Consider the following 19036-nt stretch of genomic DNA (forward strand, 5'->3'; position numbering starts at 1 on the left):
TTCTTAAGAGTTCCGATACCCAGGTTGCCCCAGGAGCAATTGCCAAAGAATCTGTGGGAGCAAGGGAATTCCCTAGCAGTCCAGTGGTTAGGACCCTGCGCTTCCAGTGCAGGGGCCCGGGTTCCATCCCTCGTCGGGGAACTAAGATCCTGCAAGACGCGTGGCGTGGCCAAAAAAAGGAAAAAAAATCTATGGGAGCAGGACACACACACCAGTATTTGAGGCCAGGGACCAAGGACTGCAGTCCCTGGTGGTGGCAGCGTTTCTGTTGGGTTGGATAAGGCTGCTGCTTTACACCTGTTAGCATGCCTTCGGGCTCGGCGGAAGCACGCCTGCCTTCTACTTCCCCTTCCTTTCAGTGGCTGCGACGTGAATAGTCCCAGACAACCTGGTGCTAATGGAGAAGGAGAGGAAGAGGCCAGAGACGGGCAGACCCCCTTGCATTTGGCAGCCTCCTGGGGGCTGGAAGAGACGATACAGTGTCTTCTGGAGTTTGGTGCCAATGTAAATGCACAGGTAAGGAGAGTGTCTCTTTTCCAGGGAGATGGATGGTAACCCCAGAATCAGGGAAATCTCCTCTTATGGCCAGGGACCTTGCAGAGTCTCTGGTCTCGGGCCTCTGCTTTTCCATGAATGGGCCTAAGGGATGGACACACAAAGTGACTGTCTCTTGGGTCATGTAGCCTGTCTAGTGGTTTTAATGATTTCAGTTAAGACTTTTCTTCTCTTTGTCTTTGTCCTTTCTACAAAGTGAGGAAGATGCGTTCAATCACCTTTTCTTTGCCTCCTGTCCACATTAGTTACAGATTTCCATTGAGAATTTGTTCCTATCCCAAGCTGAGTACTGTGTTTAGGAAAATGTTCCAGTATCTCAATAGGGCATCCCTGAGTTACGTTCCTTGATGCTTTTCAACGTTCTAGCCTGTAGAGATTTGTGTGCAGCGATTTGTGTGCAGCGGACTTCCCTGGCACTCCATTGGTTAAGGTTCTTCTGATACAGGGGACGGGTTCGATCCCTGGTCGGGGAACTAAGATCCCACGTGCCGCACAGTGCGTCCAAAAACAGAAGAGATTTATCTGGCCCTGAAGCCAGATAAGTAGGGGTTTAACTTAGAGGTGAGGGTGACTGCAGCTTTTTTTTATATATATAAATTTATTTATTTTATTTATTTATATTTGGCTGCATTGGGTCTTCGTTGCTGCATGTGGGCTTTCTCTAGTTGCAGCGAGCGGGGGCTACTCTTTGTTGCGGTGCGCGGGCTTCTCGTGGTGGCTTCTCCTGTTGTGGAGCACGGGTTCTAGGTGCATGGGCTTCAGTAGTTGTGGCTCGCGGGCTCTAGAGCACAGGCTCAGCAGTTGTGGCGCACGGGCTTAGTTGCTCCACGGCATGTGGGCTCTTCCCGGACCAGGGCTCGAACCTGTGTGCCCTGCATTGGCAGGCGGATTCCCACCACCAGGAAAGCCCATATCGTAGCTTTTCTAAACCAAATGTGTTTGTGCCCCTGGTCACTGGAGCATGGAGGTAACGGGGAGTGGCTGTCAGTCATCTCTGGCCTCTTGAAAAGCTGATTTCAAATACAGAGTGGCAGTATTGATTCTCAGAACTGAATTCTGTTTACAGGTTATTCCCCTTCATATTTTTCCTGGGTTTTATCTTTTCTTGGACACTGAAATCTGTGCCTTGTCCCCACAGGATGCAGAAGGAAGAACACCTGTCCATGTGGCCATCAGCAACCAACATGGCGTCATCATTCAGCTGCTGATTTCCCACCCTGACATCCACCTGAATGTCCGAGACAGGCAGGGCCTGACCCCCTTTGCCTGTGCCATGACCTACAAGAACAACAAGGCAGCCGAGGCCATCCTGAAACGAGAGTCCGGGGCTGCTGAGCAGGTGAGTGACCGGCACCCAACATTCTCCACGGCGCCCCGAGCGCTAAACACGTGTCACCAACTAAACAGGGCTCTTCTAGTTAAAGACATTTGTACTCCCCTATCTTAAGTGTTGGCCATTCAGGTGGCCTGTGAGTGCTGGATGGAATGTGCCTGCTCTGCCCTGCACGCCAGGTGCCATGTGTAGAAGGGAGCTGCCGGAAGCTGGGCCCAGTGACAGGAATTCTGTGCTTGTACAACTGAGGGCATTCTTTGCTTTTGCTGGGTGGTTTACTTGCCCTAGTAATGAATGTCTTAAAAGGGTTAAATTGAACTTGAGCTTTTGGTGTCATGTTGGGTTTTAGAGGAGCTGTCAGCATTCAGCTGAGCAGGCTCAGTTGTCCTTGTTCTGGATGGTGAGCTGTTGACCTGCAGCATCAGACCGGGCAGGAAAGGACAGAGGCAACTGATTTAAGGCGGGAGCTGGGATGGGTTTGTGAAGTCAGTTCTCAGACACTTGAATCTCCATCCAGCACTTTATTTGTCTATTTACGCCAAGATTTATGAGTAGCCATTTATGAAGGTAAATTGGAAACTTGGGACCTGAACAAAAGTACTAACATGGGTGGAGACTTTTGCTTTGTATTTCAGGCTTCCGTACATCCCTTTTCTTCAGCATTTGCCTCAGTGTGACTGATCGAGTAGGTGTTGACCTCACCCTTGCTCACATGGGGTAAAATGGTCATGAATGGAGATAGTCATTTCACGTTTCCTCCCCATCTAGCATGAAACCGGTGCTGTTGATCGAAGCCCTTTGCAGATATGTTGCTGCGTGTGTGTGTCTGTGTGTGTGTGTGACGGAATGTGGTGTGTGTGTAGCATGTGTGTCTCCCCCACTTCCTCCTGAGCCCTCACACTGATATGGCAGCTCTGGTAGCTGTAGTGTCCCGTGTGGTTTGATGTGAGTGAGCTTCTGTCTGCTTTACATCAGTGGTGCAAAGTCTATGACATACTGTTGGCGGCCTCCCCCAACATGTATTAGTATCCTGTAGCTCAGTGAAAGAGGAGACTTTCTGGAAATTTCTGAAGGTTTGTTTGGCTGCTCAAGGGTCAGGCTGGCATTGCAGCTGTGGTTTTCAGAATGCCGGGTGCTTGTTTTAGCCAAAGCAGGAAACCCCCAAAGCCGATGTCCACCATTGCCTTTCCCCATGCGTCCCAGTATTCTGGTGCTTTCCTTTCCCTGTCCTTCAGGTTGTCTCTCTCTTGGCCTTCCAAGTCCACTCCTGCCGTAGGAGGATGCCGGGGCCGCTTGGGTTAGCTCCCTTTTTCTGACCACGCACATGTGGTCACACGCATAAATACGCAGTGTGGGTCTGTGGTGGGGTGTGGGGCGTGGGGTGTAGCGTGACATTTAGTGTTGGTTCTTGGGAGGGAGTTTCTGGAACTGAGGGAGGACCACACCGTGGCCTCTCCAGGGGTCAGTGCAGCTCGCAGGTGCTCAGGAGGCCCTCTTGCAGGGGGAGCCCACTAATATTTTGGTTCCCACTTGTTGCCTTAGGTGGATAACAAGGGCCGGAATTTTCTTCACGTGGCAGTTCAGAACTCTGATATCGAAAGTGTGCTATTCCTGATCAGTGTCCAGGCTAACGTGAATTCCAGAGTCCAGGATGCTTCCAAGTTGACCCCTTTGCACCTTGCTGTCCAAGCAGGCTCAGAGATTATTGTCCGCAATTTGGTAAGTGTCGCTGAAACATTACCGCGTGAAACGTGTGGACAAAGCATGTTGTAGAGTGTGTGCGGACTCTCATCACAGGTGTTTTGCCAGGTATTGTGAAAGGCCAGCAGGAATTTGGGGAGGTAGCCGGGACACTAAGGAAAGCAGCTGTGTCTGTGGGCAGCGTGTCCTGAGGGCCTAGTGGGCAGGCAGATGCTGGAGTGAGGCCGCGAGGGGAGGCGGCGTGTGGGTTGCGGTGGCAGGGTGGGAGCATCAAGGGAAGGGAGGTCACTTCTGTTGTCTGCCTGCTCTGTGTCAGGCGCTCAGCTGGTGCTTTCCAGCGAGCCCGCGCTCTCCCTCTCCCTCCCCTCCCTCCCTCTCCCCACCCCTCCTTCCCCCCTCCCCCTTCCCCCCCCACTCTCTTTTTTTCATGAGTTTTTAAATCTTTCTTTGAGGTATAATTGACAAACAACATGAAGTTAGCTTCAGATATACAACATGGATTCGGTATTTGTATATATATATATTTTGCAAAATGATCAACACGAGTCTCGTTAACATCTGTCACCATATGTAGTTACAACAAATTTTTTTCCCGTGATGAGGATTTGTAAATTTACTCTCTGAGCAACTCTCAGACGTACACTGCAGTTCATTCACTGTGGTCACCACGCTGTGCCTCACACCCCATGACTGACTTATTTTGTAACTGGAAGTTTGTGCCTTTTGACCCCCTTCACCCATTTTGCCCAGCCCTCACCCCTGCCTCTGGCAACCACTAGTCTATTCTCTGAATCTGTGAGCTTGGGGGTTTTTTGTTGTCTGTTTTATAAACTCCACATGTGAGGTCATACGGTGTTTGTCTTCCTCTTTCTGACTTATTTCACTTAGCATAATGCTCTCAAGGTCCAGCCATGTTGCTGCAAAAGATTCCATTCCTTTTTACGGCTGAATAGTATTCATTGTATATACATAACACAGCTCTTTATCCATCCCTCCGTCACAGATACTTAGGTTGCTTCCATATCTTGGCTGCTGAAAATAATGCTGCAGTTAAACATGGGCGCATATATCTTTTTGAATTAGTAGGGGGTTTTTTGGAAAAATACCCAGAAGTGGAATTATTAGATCGTATGGTAGATCTATTTTGAATTTTTTGAGGAACCTTCATACTTTTTTCCTTAGTGGCTGCACAAATTTACATTCCCACCAGCAATGCACGAGGCTTCCCTTTTCTCCACATCCTTGCCAACACTTGTTACCGATAATAACCATTCTAAGAGGTGTGAGGTGATATCTCATGGGCTTTAAAAAAATGCTTATTTATTTATTTGTTTGTTTATTTTGGCTGCGTTGGGTCTTAGTTGAGCCATGCGGGATTTTTTTTTTTTTTTTTTTGGTTGCAGCATGTGGACTTCTTAGTTGCAGCATGCATGTGGGATCTAGTTTCCAGACCAGGGATCGAACCCGGGCCCCCTGCATTGGGAGCTCGGAGTCTTACCCACTGGACCACCAGGGAAGTCTCTCTCATTGTGGTTTTGATTTACATTTCCCTGATGATTAGTCATGTTGAGCATCTTTTCATGTACCTATTGGCCATCTGTATGTCTTCTGTGGAAAAATAGGTATTCAGATCCTTTGCCCATTTTTTTTTTTTTTTTTTTGGCGGTACGCGGGCCTCTCACTGTTGTGGCCCCTCCCGTTGCGGAGCACAGGCTCTGGACGCACAGGCTCAGCGGCCATGGCTCACGGGCCCAGCCACTCCGCGGCATGCGGGATCTTCCCGGACCAGGGCACGAACCCGCGTCCCCTGCATCGGCAGGCGGACTCTCAACCACTGCGCCACCAGGGAAGCCCCCTTTGCCCATTTTTAATTGGATTGTTTTTCCTTTGCTGTGCAGAAGCTTTTTAGTTTGTAGTCCCAGTTTTTTATTTTTGCTTTTGTTGCATTTGCTTTTGGTGTCAGATCTAAAAAACTATCACCAGTACTGATGTCAGGGAGCTTATTACATTTTAATTCTCAAAACTACTCAGAGGGATGTAGGCAATGTTTTACATTTTACAAAGGAGAAAATTTAATTTCAAAGAATTTTCTTCCCTCAAGAATATCAGTGGACTTCCCCGGTGGCGCAGTGGTCAAGAATCCGCCTGCCATTGCAGTGGGACATGAGTTCGATCCCTGGTCCGGGAAGATCCCACATGCTGCGGAGCAACTAAGCCCGTGTGCCACAACTACTGGGCCTTTGCTCTAGAGCCCGCGAGCCACAACTACTGAATCCTGCGTGCTACAGTTACTGAAGCCTGTGCATCTAGAGCCCATGCTCCGCAACAAGAGAAGCCACTGCAATGAGAAGCCCCCGCTCACCACAACTAGAGAAAAACCCACATGCAGGAATGAATGAATGAATGGATAGATAGATAGATAAATAAGAAAGAAAGAAGGGAGGGAGGGAAAGAGGGAGGGAGGGAGGAAGGAAGGGAGGAAGGAAGGAAGGAAGGAAGGAAGGAAGGAAGGAAGGAAAATCAACTAGTTAGTAGTATAGCTGGGATTTTGGCAATTTCTGTTTGACCCCAAAGCCTGTCTTTTCCAGGACAACTTAATGCCACCCAGGCAGGGGAAGGGTCTGAGCAAAGATGTGGAGACTGGAAGGTGCATGTGGTGTTTCAAGTGGCAAAGTTTGGTTGAAATTTGAGCGGAGAGTAGGAGGAATGTGATTGGAGAGGCAGGTAGAAACCAGGTCATGGGGTCTCATATTTCAAACCAAGAACTGTGAGCAGCCTTTATCCTTTCAGTAGTAAGAGTGTTTGAGCTGAGCGCGTGGCCCCGAGCCAAGACCAGGGCTCCACGCCACCTGGCTGGCTTACAGAGCTGGCACTTGCTGCTGCCTCCCATCGGAACTGACCACTGGGGCAGCTGACCAGCCTTTGGCGCCCTGCCATTTTTGTTTTTGAAGAATTCTTTTTAGGAAGATCTTTATGACTTGACATGTGTTGGAGCTGAGAGAGCATCTGCCTTGGGGGTGGGGTGTGAGGGTGTGGGGGCAGTGTCAGCAGAGACGAGGCCTAGGGGAGGCAACCGCAGAGAAGGATGGACTGGAGAGTGGTGAGGAGGTGGGTCTGACAGACGCCAGGTGCAGGTTGGATGTGGGGAGCAGCGAAGGAGGCGGAGGTGAATAAGGAGTTGCGCCCCGCGTTTGTCAGTCTTCCTGCCACCCTGGGAACCTAGGTGTTTTGAGGGTCAGGGCCCCTTCCTCAAGGTCATGCTTCTGTCTTACTGAGGCTTGATCTGGCAGGTGATAGGAGTCCCTAGAAACAGCTGATCTTCCAAACAGTGGCCATGTAGTCCTTTGTCCATGAATCGGTATAGCTTAGTGTTGGAACCTGTTCACGCTGAAACAGTGCCTTTCTCCAAACCTCTCCCCCTGCCCTCAGTTAACCAGCCTTGGGGTTAGCGATGACCCTAGCACAGCACTCACGACCATGAATTCCACTCTGTGACATGTCCTCTTTGGACCTCTGAGTGATTTGACCAGGCACCCAGAGGTCTGGGGGGCTGGGACGTGGAAGTCAGGGTCAGAACCAGAGAAGCTGATCACTGCCTAGATTTTCCCAGAGGCAGAGTGCCTGCACACACGGACAAAGGAACCCAGGGTGGCTGCAGACCTCAGGAAAGGCCAGTTGGGCTTTGATTGCAAAGTCGAGGTTCTGTTCTGTCTTTGAAACTTTGTCAGGAAGTGGATGATGAATGAACTGCAGATACTAAATGAATATATAAGACACTATTGAAAGGACCTTCCTGCCTTTGATTCTGTAATTCTTTGTGTTGCTTTCTTTCTTTAAAAAAAAAAAAATAACTTAAAAAAGTACATTTTTGGGGCTTCCCTGGTGGCGCAGTGGTTGAGAGTCCGCCTGCTGATGCAGGGGATGCAGGTTCGTGCCCCGGTCTGGGAAGATCCCACATGCCGCGGAGCGGCTGGGCCCGTGAGCCATGGCCGCTGGGCCTGCGCGTCCGGAGCCTGTGCTCTGCAGCAGGGGAGGCCACAACAGTGAGAGGCCCACGTACTGTACCAAAAAAATATATATATATACATTTTTATTGTGGATTTATTTATATCCCTTAAAGCATGTAAGGATATAAAGCAGTTAGTAACTCGCTTTCACTCCTGACTCTTCCCTGAGTTTGGCGTGTATGCTTTTAAACACCTTCACAGTTTGTGTTTGTGTGTGTGTGTATATGCATTTCTCTATCTCTGTCTCACCAAATGGAATCACACTATCTTCCTGTCTTCTAACGTGCCTTTTTAAATTTAAATTTTTTGTTTGTTTGTTTTTTTGATAGGTAAGTAGTGGATTTATGTAGAGAGAAACACACTCCACAGACAGAATATGGGCTCTCTCAGAACGTGAGAGGCCTAACGGTGCCTTTTTTAAAAACTTACTATAGCATAGATATCCTTTTATGTTAAACCATAAATTTTTAACAGCTTAGTGGCTACCAGTTCTATTGTTTGTGTATATTATAATTTCTGTAACTAAATCTTTCCTGCAGTCTGGTTTCACTGTTACGCACAGTGGACGTCCTTACATAGTGCACTGCAGTCCTGTGTAGTTTAATGTGCTGAAGCCTTAGAATTTCTGTGTCCTAGGGAATGGCTTGTTACACATTTTGATAATTGCCAGTCTGCCCTTAGGATCGGTTTTGCTGGCCTGTGCCTCACCAGGAGTTTGCTCCCAGCTTTGCCAGCAGGGCAGACTCTGGAAGCCAGAAGATAGGCACGCTTGGTCCCTTACACAGGACCTTGGCTGGTTGTGGTAGAACGGCTGGCTGACCACGTAATCAACTTCAACAGCTTCTTGCGGGAGCCAAAGTGAATGAATTAACCAAGCACCGCCAGACCGCCCTCCATCTCGCTGCCCAGCAGGACCTGCCCACCATTTGCTCAGTCCTCTTGGAGAATGGGGTGGACTTTGCTGCTGTGGATGAGAATGGAAACAACGGTAACTTGCAGTCATTCCCCGTGTGCAGTGCTGAGCGCCTCGAGCAGTCCCTTCCTTCTAGGGTGGAGGGACGCGGCGCCCTTGGGTCTGCTCCCCATCCCGGAGGTTGCCTCTTGCAGGGGCAGTGCTGTGACGGGAAATGCTCCGAGCCAGGCATGCACCCTGCTCCTGACCAGGGCCTGAGCAGTCTCCTGACGTGAGCGGTAGCCCTAGAAGCCTAAATGGCTTCTTGTGAAACCATTGAATCTCATCTCCGGATAACGGCAGAGGCGGGAAGTAAATCTTAGGAGGTTGCATTTAGGACTCATTCTTGGGGATGGTGAAGCTTGGAAAGGATGGTTCTGTGAGTGGACGGTGGCTGCTCTGGCCGAGTCCCATTTAGAGGGAGGTTTGTGAGGGTGAGGGAGAGTCGAGGTTTTCTCTCTGTGCCTCTGGGCTTTGCACTGTAAGAGGATTTCCTCCCCAGCTCTTCATCTCGCTGTCATGCATGGCCGGCTCAACAACATCCGGGTCCTCCTGACAGAGTGCACCGTGGATGCCGAAGCCTTTAATCTGCGGTGAGTGTGTGTGGTTCAGAGCAGAGGCCGGAGCCCCACGACCCCTGGCCTGCCCCTCTGAGCTGGTGGTCACGGGCACCTTGTATTAGCCCCAGGGGCATACGCTGCAGAACTGTCCACTAGGGCACTTGGCCAGCCTTTAGTACCCCAGAATTTTTCTTTTTGAAAATGCTTCTTAGGAAAACTTTTATGATTATTTAGATTTATCCAGCATCACAGAGTTCCGAAAATCCCATTTCTCTTGTGCATGATGGCTGTGGCAGATAGATCCCTAACTTTTCCAACTTGCTTTATCAGAGGCCAGTCGCCACTGCACATTTTGGGACAATATGGCAAGGAGAACGCAGCAGCCATCTTTGATCTCTTCTTAGAGTGCATGCCTGAGTACCCTCTGGATAAACCAGATGCAGAAGGAAACACGGGTACGTAACAAGGTTTTTGTCTGTCCTCTCTCACTGGTGTTCCTCGCTTCCTAGAAAAATAAGAGCCCATGCCGAAAAACAAGGCACCCATGCTGTTACTTAAGGACATTCAGCCCAGTGGGCTGGGCTCTGTGAGAACCTGTCACAGATTCCTGACTTGGAATTTGGCAGTGTCTGATTTTAGGCACAAGCACACCTGAAGTGGGTCTAGTGCTCCAAAGCCATATCCATGTCCAGACAGGCCTGCCCACCTGTTTTTATTGCCCTCCTCTACCTCGTATCCAGTCAACTAGCTCCCTACCCAAGCTTCCAAATCCCAAGAGAGAGAGGAAATATAGCCACCTCACAGGTGCTTCAGAAGGAGGAAATGTGCTACGGTGCGTATTTATGTGCTTTGAAAAAGTGGCATGTTATATACAGATGAGGGCTGATGTCTAATCGAGGGGTTTAATAACCAGGCCTCTGTCATGGTAGTGCTCTAGCCACCCACAATCACTATGTGAATTTGTGTAGCTTTCATAGTGTTTTTGATGGACTTTTGCATTCGTTTTCTTGTTGAATACTCGCAACAACCTTATAAGGTAAGCAGTGCGTATAGCGTGTCCCCATTTTTCAAGTAAGGAAACAAAGATGAAACCCAAGTTTCTTTCTTCCTAGCCCAGGGCTCTGTGAGCTCTTTGCCGCTGCTGTATTCCCATTCATTCGCCGTCACGCCAGATAGAGCCTCGTGGCCTTTGGCAGCAATGCAATCACCAAAGGGTGTCCCAGACCTTAGCATGGGACCAAATATTTTGTCATTAGTTCTTGGCCTTGGGAAGAGTTCTTGGCCTTGATTCGTGCACATGTTTTTTAAGCCGGCGGTGGTGAGCCTGAGCTTCAGAGGAGTCAGCGCTGGGAGCGAGCTGCTGGACCCAGAGCCTGCCCCAGTGAGCGCCGTCGTCCAGGAGCAGGCGAACAGGCAGGCAGGCGCTTCACGCCCAAGTAGGGAGGGCCGACAGGCTGGCCCGGCCAGAGCCCGGGTGCCCACCAGGCCTGCACCTGCACGGGAGAGAGGCTCCATGGGGTAGAAGAACTTCCTGGAGCAGGTTTACCGTACTAATCTATGGTTTTCTCCATGTGTACACACCTCACGAGTCTTTAGAATTAGTTACATTGTGTGAAAAGAGCTTTGTCCCCCACGCCCCAGTGTTTTATGCCAGAGGAAGGCAGCTGAAACAATGGCATATTTTCCCTTCAGTGTGTGATCCTCCTCAGTTCTCTTGTGGCCAGAACTCTGAATGGGCAGGAGTGTGTCTCTGGAGCTGGAGCTGCTCTGGACCCCCTGGCTTGTAGCCGGGTCCTTGGCTGCAAGATGCTGCAGATCCTCTGCGGAGCCGTCACGAGAGCCCCAGGGCCCTTGTGTGTCAGTGGGGACTTTGCCATCACGTGTCTGGCCAGGGTTCTGTCCTGCCCTCGGCTGTGGGAAGTAGCCCTGCCTGTGGTTTTGTTTCCCAGTGCTGCTCTTGGCATACATGAAAGGGAATGCCAACTTGTGCCGTGCCGTCGTCCGCTCGGGTGCTCGCCTGGGGGTGAACAACAACCAAGGGGTCAACATCTTCAACTACCAGGTCGCCACCAAGCAGCTGCTCTTTAGACTCTTAGGTGAGTGGCCCCCTTCCTGCTCTTTCAGTGCAGGCACAGTGTAGCGTTGATTATCTGGATGTATTGGTGACCTTGAAATCTCATGATGACTCGCTTCACGATCTGAACCAGCAGTTTTCCAGGCGCCATATGGTTTAGGACTTTGTAAATGCCATGCAGGGCCTTTGAGCAGGGGTGGGAGGGTCAGTTTTGGAAGTCTGGTTTACAGGGTGTCCCGATTTGGCGCTCCCGTCAGTTTCCCACGTCCCTGGATCCTACCAGAAACCTGTCAGCTCCAGGCACTCCCCCTTCCCACGGCTCCTGACTGCACCTCTGCACACCCTTTGTCCTTCAGCCGATGCCGGTTCTCTGCATCCTTCAGAATTGCCTTCTGGTCCAGCCCCACTGACTCTTCCTCCTCTGTGTTCCCTTTTGTGGCGAGGAGAACGTCATGCTTGATGATGTCATAGTGCAAGTCTTTACTTGTCCCCGTTGAGGCAGCCGAAAGACTCAGAATGCCTCAAGAGCCACTGTGCTGTCACCACCCACAGTGCAGGTGGAACGGGTTTCTTAGCCCCATGGTATGTGCAGAGAATCAGGCTCAGACATACTTAGTAGCTGTGTGATCTTGACGTAGGTGACTCGCCCAAGGTCACAAAACTGGTTTGTAGCAGAGCCAGCGCCGAAGTGCGGTGTTTCTGTAGCTAGTCTACTATCTGCCGTGCTCTTGGTCGACCTTACAGGAGCTCAGATCAGGAGCCCACACCATCTGCAGTGCTGGCACGTGGAAGGCGCTTGGTGACGATTGGTCCTCCCCGCGAGCTCAGTCGCCTTCTGTGCATGGAGCACTCAAAGCAGTGCCGGCCTGTGGTTAGAGAAATACGAGTGGTTGCTGCTGTCACCTACACTGGCCACTTCCAATCTAAATGCCCCACAGCTTCCACACACTCAAAACTGAACTCCTCTGCTGCTCTGCTGCTCTCTGATGTCTCTTCCCTGCCAGTGGTCCCACCTCAGACTCAGTCACTCTGTCCAGAAACCTGGGAATCACCTTCGTCTCCTTCCTGCTCCCTGCCTCCCTCTCACCCCCGGTTTCTGTTCAGGCACCAGACCTGACGGACTCTGCCCCCTTCATTTCTCTGGTCCCTCCATCCCTGTTCCCCTTACCACTGGGCCCCTGCCAGTGTTTCCGGCTGTCGGTCTGCCCTCTCCCTGCCATACCATCCCTGACTGCATGTGTTTCCCCCGCAGACGCTGTGCTGTTTCACTGCCTTAAGACCGTTTCCTTCTACCCGAGTCTGCCTGGCAAATGCTGATTCTCCATATTTTCCTGTGTGACACTTTCCCTGACCTAATTAGAATATAGACAGACCTCGGTCAGTTCCCAACCACCACAATAAAGTGAATACTGCAATAAACTAAGTCAAACAAATTTTTTTTGGTTTCCCAGTGCATATAAAAGTTCTATTTACTTTGTGCTGTAGTCTATTGCATATGCAATGGCACTGTCTAAAAAACAATGTATATACCTCAATTGAAAAATACTTCATTGTTTAAAAATGCCAAAACAGGGCTTCCCTGGTGGCGCAGTGGTTGGGAGTCCGCCTGCCGATGCAGGGGACACGGGTTCGTGCCCCGGTCCGGGAGGATCCCATATGCCGCGGAGCGGCTGAGCCCGTGAGCCATGGTTGCTGAGCCTGCGCGTCCAGAGCCTGTGCTCCGCAACGGAAGACGCCACAGCAGTGAGAGGCCCGCGTACCGAAAAAAAAAAAAAAAAAAAAAAAAAAAAGCCAAAATAATTAAAATAGTAACATCAAAGATCACTGATCACAGATCATCATAACAAATACAATAATAATGAAAAATTTTGAAATTTTTGACAATTACCAAAGTGTGACAGAGACATGAAGTAAGAAAATGCTGTTGGAAAAATGGCACTGCTAGACTTGCTCAATGCAGGGTCGCCACAAACCTTCAATTTGTAAAAAGCACGATATCTGCAAAGTGCAATAAAAGGAAGCGTGCCTGTATGTTGCTTTCTTATCCTTCACGTCCCTCTGCGACGTGTTGCTTTATTTACTGGGCCATTTCCCTGCTACTTCTGAGCCCCGGGTCTGGCTGGGCACAGTCGGTATCTGACAGGAACTCGTCTTGTGCTGTGTTGCAGATATGCTGTCCAAGGAGCCTCCGTGGTGTGACGGCTCCAACTGCTATGAGTGCACTGCCAAGTTTGGAGTCACAACTCGCAAACATCACTGGTAAGACCGTCCCCGCCCACCCCCCGCCAATCACTTGCCTGAGGAATAAGGGGATTTCTGCGATACCATTGCTGCTGCCTTTTCCCATGGGAGACCATGAACTTGCCAGGGCCCTGTACTCCTGGGCAAAACTTGACCACGTGGAGCAATGAGGTGACGCGACCCTGCGCCCTTCTAGTGATGTACGGAGGCCAGCGGGCACTCAGACCGGTGGCTTTCCTGCTGCATGCGGGGGTTCACGGTGCTAGGTGGCCTGCCGGGCCTCCTGTCACCGTAGCCAGGCTTCCTGCTGGCAGTGAAGCTGAGTGGATCGCTGCGCTCCCAGGACGCGTGCCTCCCAGCCTGAGTGCAGGCCACTCTCCTGAGGGCTGAGGGAGCTCTTCCCGTTCCAGTGAGACTCTTCTTTGGCTCTTGCTGAGCCTTTCTTGAGCTTTAAAGAGGCTCCTCCAGGATCCCTTTAACTTAATTATTGGCTAGCATTTTGTTTTCATGGACTATAAATCGTACATGCGTTGGTGTGATTTGGCTGGCGAGGGACCGAGCTGACCTCAGCGTGCCAGGTGTGGGCTTGCTTGTCCGGTGGGGCACTGCCGTGCTGTGCTCACGAGCCAGGCTGCGTCTGCTCTCGAGAACCCCTCTCATACGTCCTTTCTTTGCTTCCCACAGTCGTCACTGCGGACGTCTTCTTTGCCACAAATGCTCGACCAAGGAGATTCCTATTATAAAGTTTGATCTGAACAAGCCTGTGCGAGTTTGCAACATTTGCTTTGACGTACTGACTTTGGGTGGGGTCTCTTAGTGAGCCCCCCGGGAAGGTCCAGGCTACATCCTCGGTTGCCTCCCCAGCAGCTGCTCTGCTCACCAGCCTGACCCCCGCCCCCAACCCCCCCACCCCCCAGCGCAGGAGCTGGCAGTTGTCTTCTTGCGGCAATAGACTGGAACAATTAAGGACCGTGGTGTGATAGATCCCATCTCAAATGATCCTGTATGATTGTCAGTTTATCAGACTATGATCCAGGTCACTAGATGTCTCACTAATTGGACCAGGCCTTTTGGCCTGAGTGGTAAATGTGATAGGAATTAGACCCCATTCTGCTAGCAATGTATAAGGATGCTTCGAAAACCATTTTCCCTTCCAGTAGCTTAGTGTCCATCTCAGAGCATTCACGAAGTCTTCCTGACTGGGCGGACTTCCTAAGCAGAGCCTAACCGTAGGAAGCTGGCATCTGGCTGCACGACAGGAGCCGGCTTTACTCTAGGGTAAGTGGCTGTGGACTTTTCTGCACAGTGTTTTCATAAAGGTAATAGGATCCTCTTGCCCTGAAATCTCGCTCTCTCTTTCTCCTTTTTTTTTTTTTTTTTTTTTTTTTTGGAAAAGCTAAGCTGTATTTTTAGTGAACTACCCCTTTAAAAAAGGTGAAATCTTTCTAAGCAGGGTTCAAAGATGAGAGCTGAAAAATTGTGGCCTTAACAACTGAAAGCTTTACCGGTATTCATGCTACTCGGGTGTCAAGATTGCGGTGTGGCAGCTTGACACCTCCTAGCAGCCGTCTTGTTCTCTCATCTTGCTGTGTCCTGTCTGTGGAGTCCTCAGTCACCTGCCAGTAGGCAGTGGTGGAGAAAATGCACTTTTATTGTGCTGCACTTTTTATATAGCTGCATTATTGGTGATTCCAATTTAAAAATCCATATTCAAAAATACCCTCACACATACGTGCATCAGTGATTCTAATGATCGGCTTTGACTGGACCTCAGCTCACACTAAGTCTTAAAGGGAAAACTCCTGTGTCATTTGGAGCAGGAGAGTGACATGGGCCAAGTGAGGGGAAGGGGGATCTCCAGCCTCAGGCTGGCAGGTCCCATCTCCTTGACATGAGTGCTTCTTGCTGAAACCTTTCCAGTTATGTTGTGAGTGCTGTCCGTCCCAGGTCCCAGGTCCTTGCCCCATAAGAGCCAACGGCCAAAGGCCCTGGCCAAGCGTGTGTGACCCCATCTTGGAAGGCTCGCTCGTGTGCTGAATGAGGCCCCCAGAGCCTACCAGGCCTTAGTCGCTGCTAGTACATGCATCAATCCTGAAGTGTTAAACTTCTTTTCTTTTGAAGGTTTGGCCAGTTTTTTTAAAAAATGCACATTTAAAGAGAAACTTCTACCACTGCTTAAAAACGAAACAAAACAAAACTCTGAGATGAACAATATGTGTTGTACAGCTATACTCAGAGATTAACAATCTCAATCTTACAAACTGTTTTTTTCAGACATTTAACCACTACATTTTTTTGTATTAATGAAGTATGGATATATGTGTAAAAGGGACTAAATATTTTTTTGCAGCAGCCTCTTGTTTTGTTTGGATAGTGGTATGTCCTCCATGTTGCTGTAGATTTATACATCTTACTGCCTAAATATGTGTGTAAAATGAGCTGATAAACCAGAGTGCTACTTTTTTTTTTTTTTAACATTTCTGTGGATTTATAAGATATATATGCTTTCTATGTTAATATGAGCTTGTGCACAATGTTTCGAAGAAAAAATTAGTTAGAAGAGTTCCCCTGTCCCCTAAAGTCTGTGACATATTTCATATAGAATTTTTATAGGAAAACAGCTAGTCTTGGCAGACACCTGACCACATGAAGCATGTGGTCAGTTTCCATTTTCTGTTGCCTGAACAGGGCCTGAGGAAGTAGGCCTTAGTTAGGTGGCTTGATTCTTAAATCGGAAAGTAAGATAATTATGCTTCAGATATGAATTGAGGTCGTCGGTACTTTTATACCTGTTCTTTTAACGTCCATGGTAGAGAGAGGAGGACGGGAGTTCAATCAGGGATGAGGTGGATGGTCCTGCCCCTGCCCTACTATACCAATTTCAATAACACTCTAATTTCACTTAAAAATCTTAAAATCATGTTTGAAATTGTTGAGTCAAGCTTCTTTTTCTTCACAGAGTCCAGGGATAGCAATGGTACTTAGCTGCCACAAGACGGGGGAACATTTTGTGAGTTCTGCATTGGCTTCAGGGTGCATTCTTGTAGATCTAGAAAAAGCACCTCGCCACAGTCTTAGGCTCTCCCTGCTGTGCCGATGCTTACGGGGCTGTGTCTCAGGTTCCTTGAGTGGCGGCTGACCTGGGGGGACTTGACATGCTCTCAGGCCCCTTTGTGCTCTCCAGGCCATCAAACTTGACTCTAGAACTGCCTGGCTGTTCTTGTTACATTTTACTTTTTGTTTTTTGTTGTTGTTGTTGTTGGTTTTTGCGGTATGCGGGCCTCTCACTGTTGTGGCCTCTCCCGTTGCGGAGCACAGGCTCCGGACGCGCAGGCTCGGCGGCCATGGCTCACGGGCCCAGCCGCTCCGCGGCATGTGGGATCTTCCCGGACCGGGGCACGAACCCGCGTCCCCTGCATCGGCAGGCGGACTCTCAACCACTGCGCCACCAGGGAAGCCCCTTGTTACATTTAATCCATAGCTTACATACTAATAGAAAAAACTCAATTTTATTCATTCAGAAAGTTGCCAACTGTGAATGAGTAGAGCAGGAAGAATAAACTTTATTGAAATATAATTTGCTGAATCAGTCAACATTGTTATGCTAAATTAGCTTTTTAACTGCCTCATGCTCATCACCAGATTTATGATACAGTGTGTTCTTAACAGTCCTTTCTTTTTTTTTTTTAAAAGATGAAGGTACAAACCATGTGCTATATATATACATGGAATGGCTACAACTAACTTGCTGTGATCCTCGAACACAGGAATTTCCCACAAACTTAAGTGCCTACACTTAGGACTTCTTAATTTTCAGTTGTCTTTTTAGTGGTGTCTCACTGAATGATGTATTAGAATATGTGTTCCGTTTGGAGTTTGCTGCCTGTGCGTCGTCAACCCCAGTTACTTAGTCGAGGCCGGATTAGATTGTTCAGTTCACCTGCCATATTCTCTCCAGGAGTGGGGTCCACGTGGCCACTAGTCCTCTACCTCAGAGCCCTGAGTTGTTCGTGACCGCCCTGTTCAGCTGTCCTCTCTCCTCTCCCTGAATGGGGTCCCTGCGTGGAACTCAGCGTGCTTGTGGGTTCGCCACCACTCCCGGTTCATGTCTCCCACTTGTTGTATTGAACGGTATTGTGCTAATCTTAGCTGTAGGCATGAAGTGGAGGAAAAGCCTTGGGACAGGGGAGAAGCTTGATCTCCATCTAGGTTTCATTTTAATCTGGAGAAGAAACCCTACTGAACTATGTAATGCTTAGATCTGAAAGGCAAACTAAGTCCCCTGGTGACAGTAGCGTGAGCAAGTAAATGTAACGCTTCCATGACAGCCCCGCGTGGAGCTTGCAGGTTGAGGCTGAGAGAGAGCTCCTGAAACAAGCTTTCTTCCAGGACCTGGGACTGCTTCCCTCAGGCCCAGGCCCAGGAGAACTGGGCGTGGGGCTGGCAAGACCACCAGCCCCTCCTCATCTGAAGCACCAAAGCTCCCCAGCCCCGCCGGGGAGAGGAGGAAGCCAAGGACAGATAACTTTCTAAAGGGTTTGGAAGCCACATTCTCATTTTGTGGAAGTAACTGAGTGAAGATCTGATGATTTGACTAAACACTCATTAAATTTCCAGAAGTTATCATAGATGCCTTAAAGATTTTCTTTGGAAGATCATTGCCTGTACAGTTACTTTTTTGTGTGGCATAAATGATCTGTTAACCTGTTGCAGCCGACGACATTGGTTTTCTGTAGCTGGGGAGTCTTGAGTTGGCAGCCTGCTCAGCTTCATGACTCGGTGTCCTTTTCTGGCAGATGTGTGGAGTCGGCTGTTACCGTGACATACCTGTGTGCTATACCCCGGGGGAGGGCTGGGCCGAAACTGCAGGCACACATCTGGGTTGATCACCTTGGCTTCCAAGCCGTTCCGGGTGGTGCTCAGTGCAGGGCGAGAGCATCATATAGGACCATGGCGCTTAGCAGCATTGTTTCTTTGGAGTCCGTGTAATGGAATGTATTTTTCAAATATTGATATTTGCATTTTCTGTAACATTTCCTTATAAATAAAAAGAGGTAAAATTGTACATTTAAAGTGGAAACCTTAATAAATGACACATTTGTAGTTCCTTTTAATGCAAAAAGTACCAGTAAGCATTAAAACCAAACGAACAAAAATTTTAACACTCCTGACATGTGAATACATTTCTTTAACAATTACCCTCTAGGAAAATCTGCATTTCCAACACTTTTCAGAAACGCATGGTTGGCAGCAGTGAGAAAGTAGCTGTTTTGGGCATAAGGACCAGCTGCCGGGACAGCCTGTGCTCTTGGCCCAGACTTCAGCTCATGGTGACGTGTGTGGCCACAGCTGCCCAGGCTCAGCCACCTGACCCCACTGCAGCTCTCCCGCGGACCCTGGAGATGCCCTCCCTGACTCCGTTATTTAGGAGCAACTCGAGGAGATCCCCCCACGGTGAGGTTTCTGCTGGCCTTGGTCTGAAGGGAGGACCGGTGCTGTGGGTTTCAGAAAAAACGAAGGCAAGTTTAGGGGTTTGCAAGTTAAAACATAGCGATCCATCGTCCCCCCCCTACAAACTGCAGGAATCCAGTAGCTCCCCTCGCCATCACACTT

The 19036-nt window shown here is 49.4% G+C and overlaps 1 protein-coding gene across 5 annotated transcripts in view; it reads left to right on the forward strand.

The window, feature by feature from the left end:
• The window catches only part of ANKFY1 (ankyrin repeat and FYVE domain containing 1), a 76698-nt gene extending 58202 nt beyond the window's left edge, over window positions 1–18496 (forward strand). For 2 of the 5 annotated variants that reach the window (XM_067021539.1, XM_067021540.1), the window contains exons 17-24: window positions 360–516; window positions 1694–1894; window positions 3431–3607; window positions 8437–8584; window positions 9051–9141; window positions 9439–9563; window positions 13351–13441; window positions 14108–15554. In XM_067021539.1, the coding sequence (XP_066877640.1) occupies window positions 360–516; window positions 1694–1894; window positions 3431–3607; window positions 8437–8584; window positions 9051–9141; window positions 9439–9563; window positions 13351–13441; window positions 14108–14240 (1123 nt within the window). In that variant the 3' untranslated portion in view covers window positions 14241–15554. Of the gene's footprint in view, window positions 1–359; window positions 517–1693; window positions 1895–3430; window positions 3608–8436; window positions 8585–9050; window positions 9142–9438; window positions 9564–11057; window positions 11205–13350; window positions 13442–14107 lie in introns of all 5 variants that reach the window. The other 3 variants (XM_059046668.2, XM_067021537.1, XM_067021538.1) reach the window with 3 other exon arrangements.
• The last annotated feature ends 540 nt before the right edge of the window (window positions 18497–19036 follow it).

The sequence above is a fragment of the Kogia breviceps genome, chromosome 19 (assembly GCF_026419965.1).
Source record: "Kogia breviceps isolate mKogBre1 chromosome 19, mKogBre1 haplotype 1, whole genome shotgun sequence".
Classification (NCBI taxonomy): Eukaryota; Metazoa; Chordata; class Mammalia; order Artiodactyla; family Physeteridae; genus Kogia; species Kogia breviceps.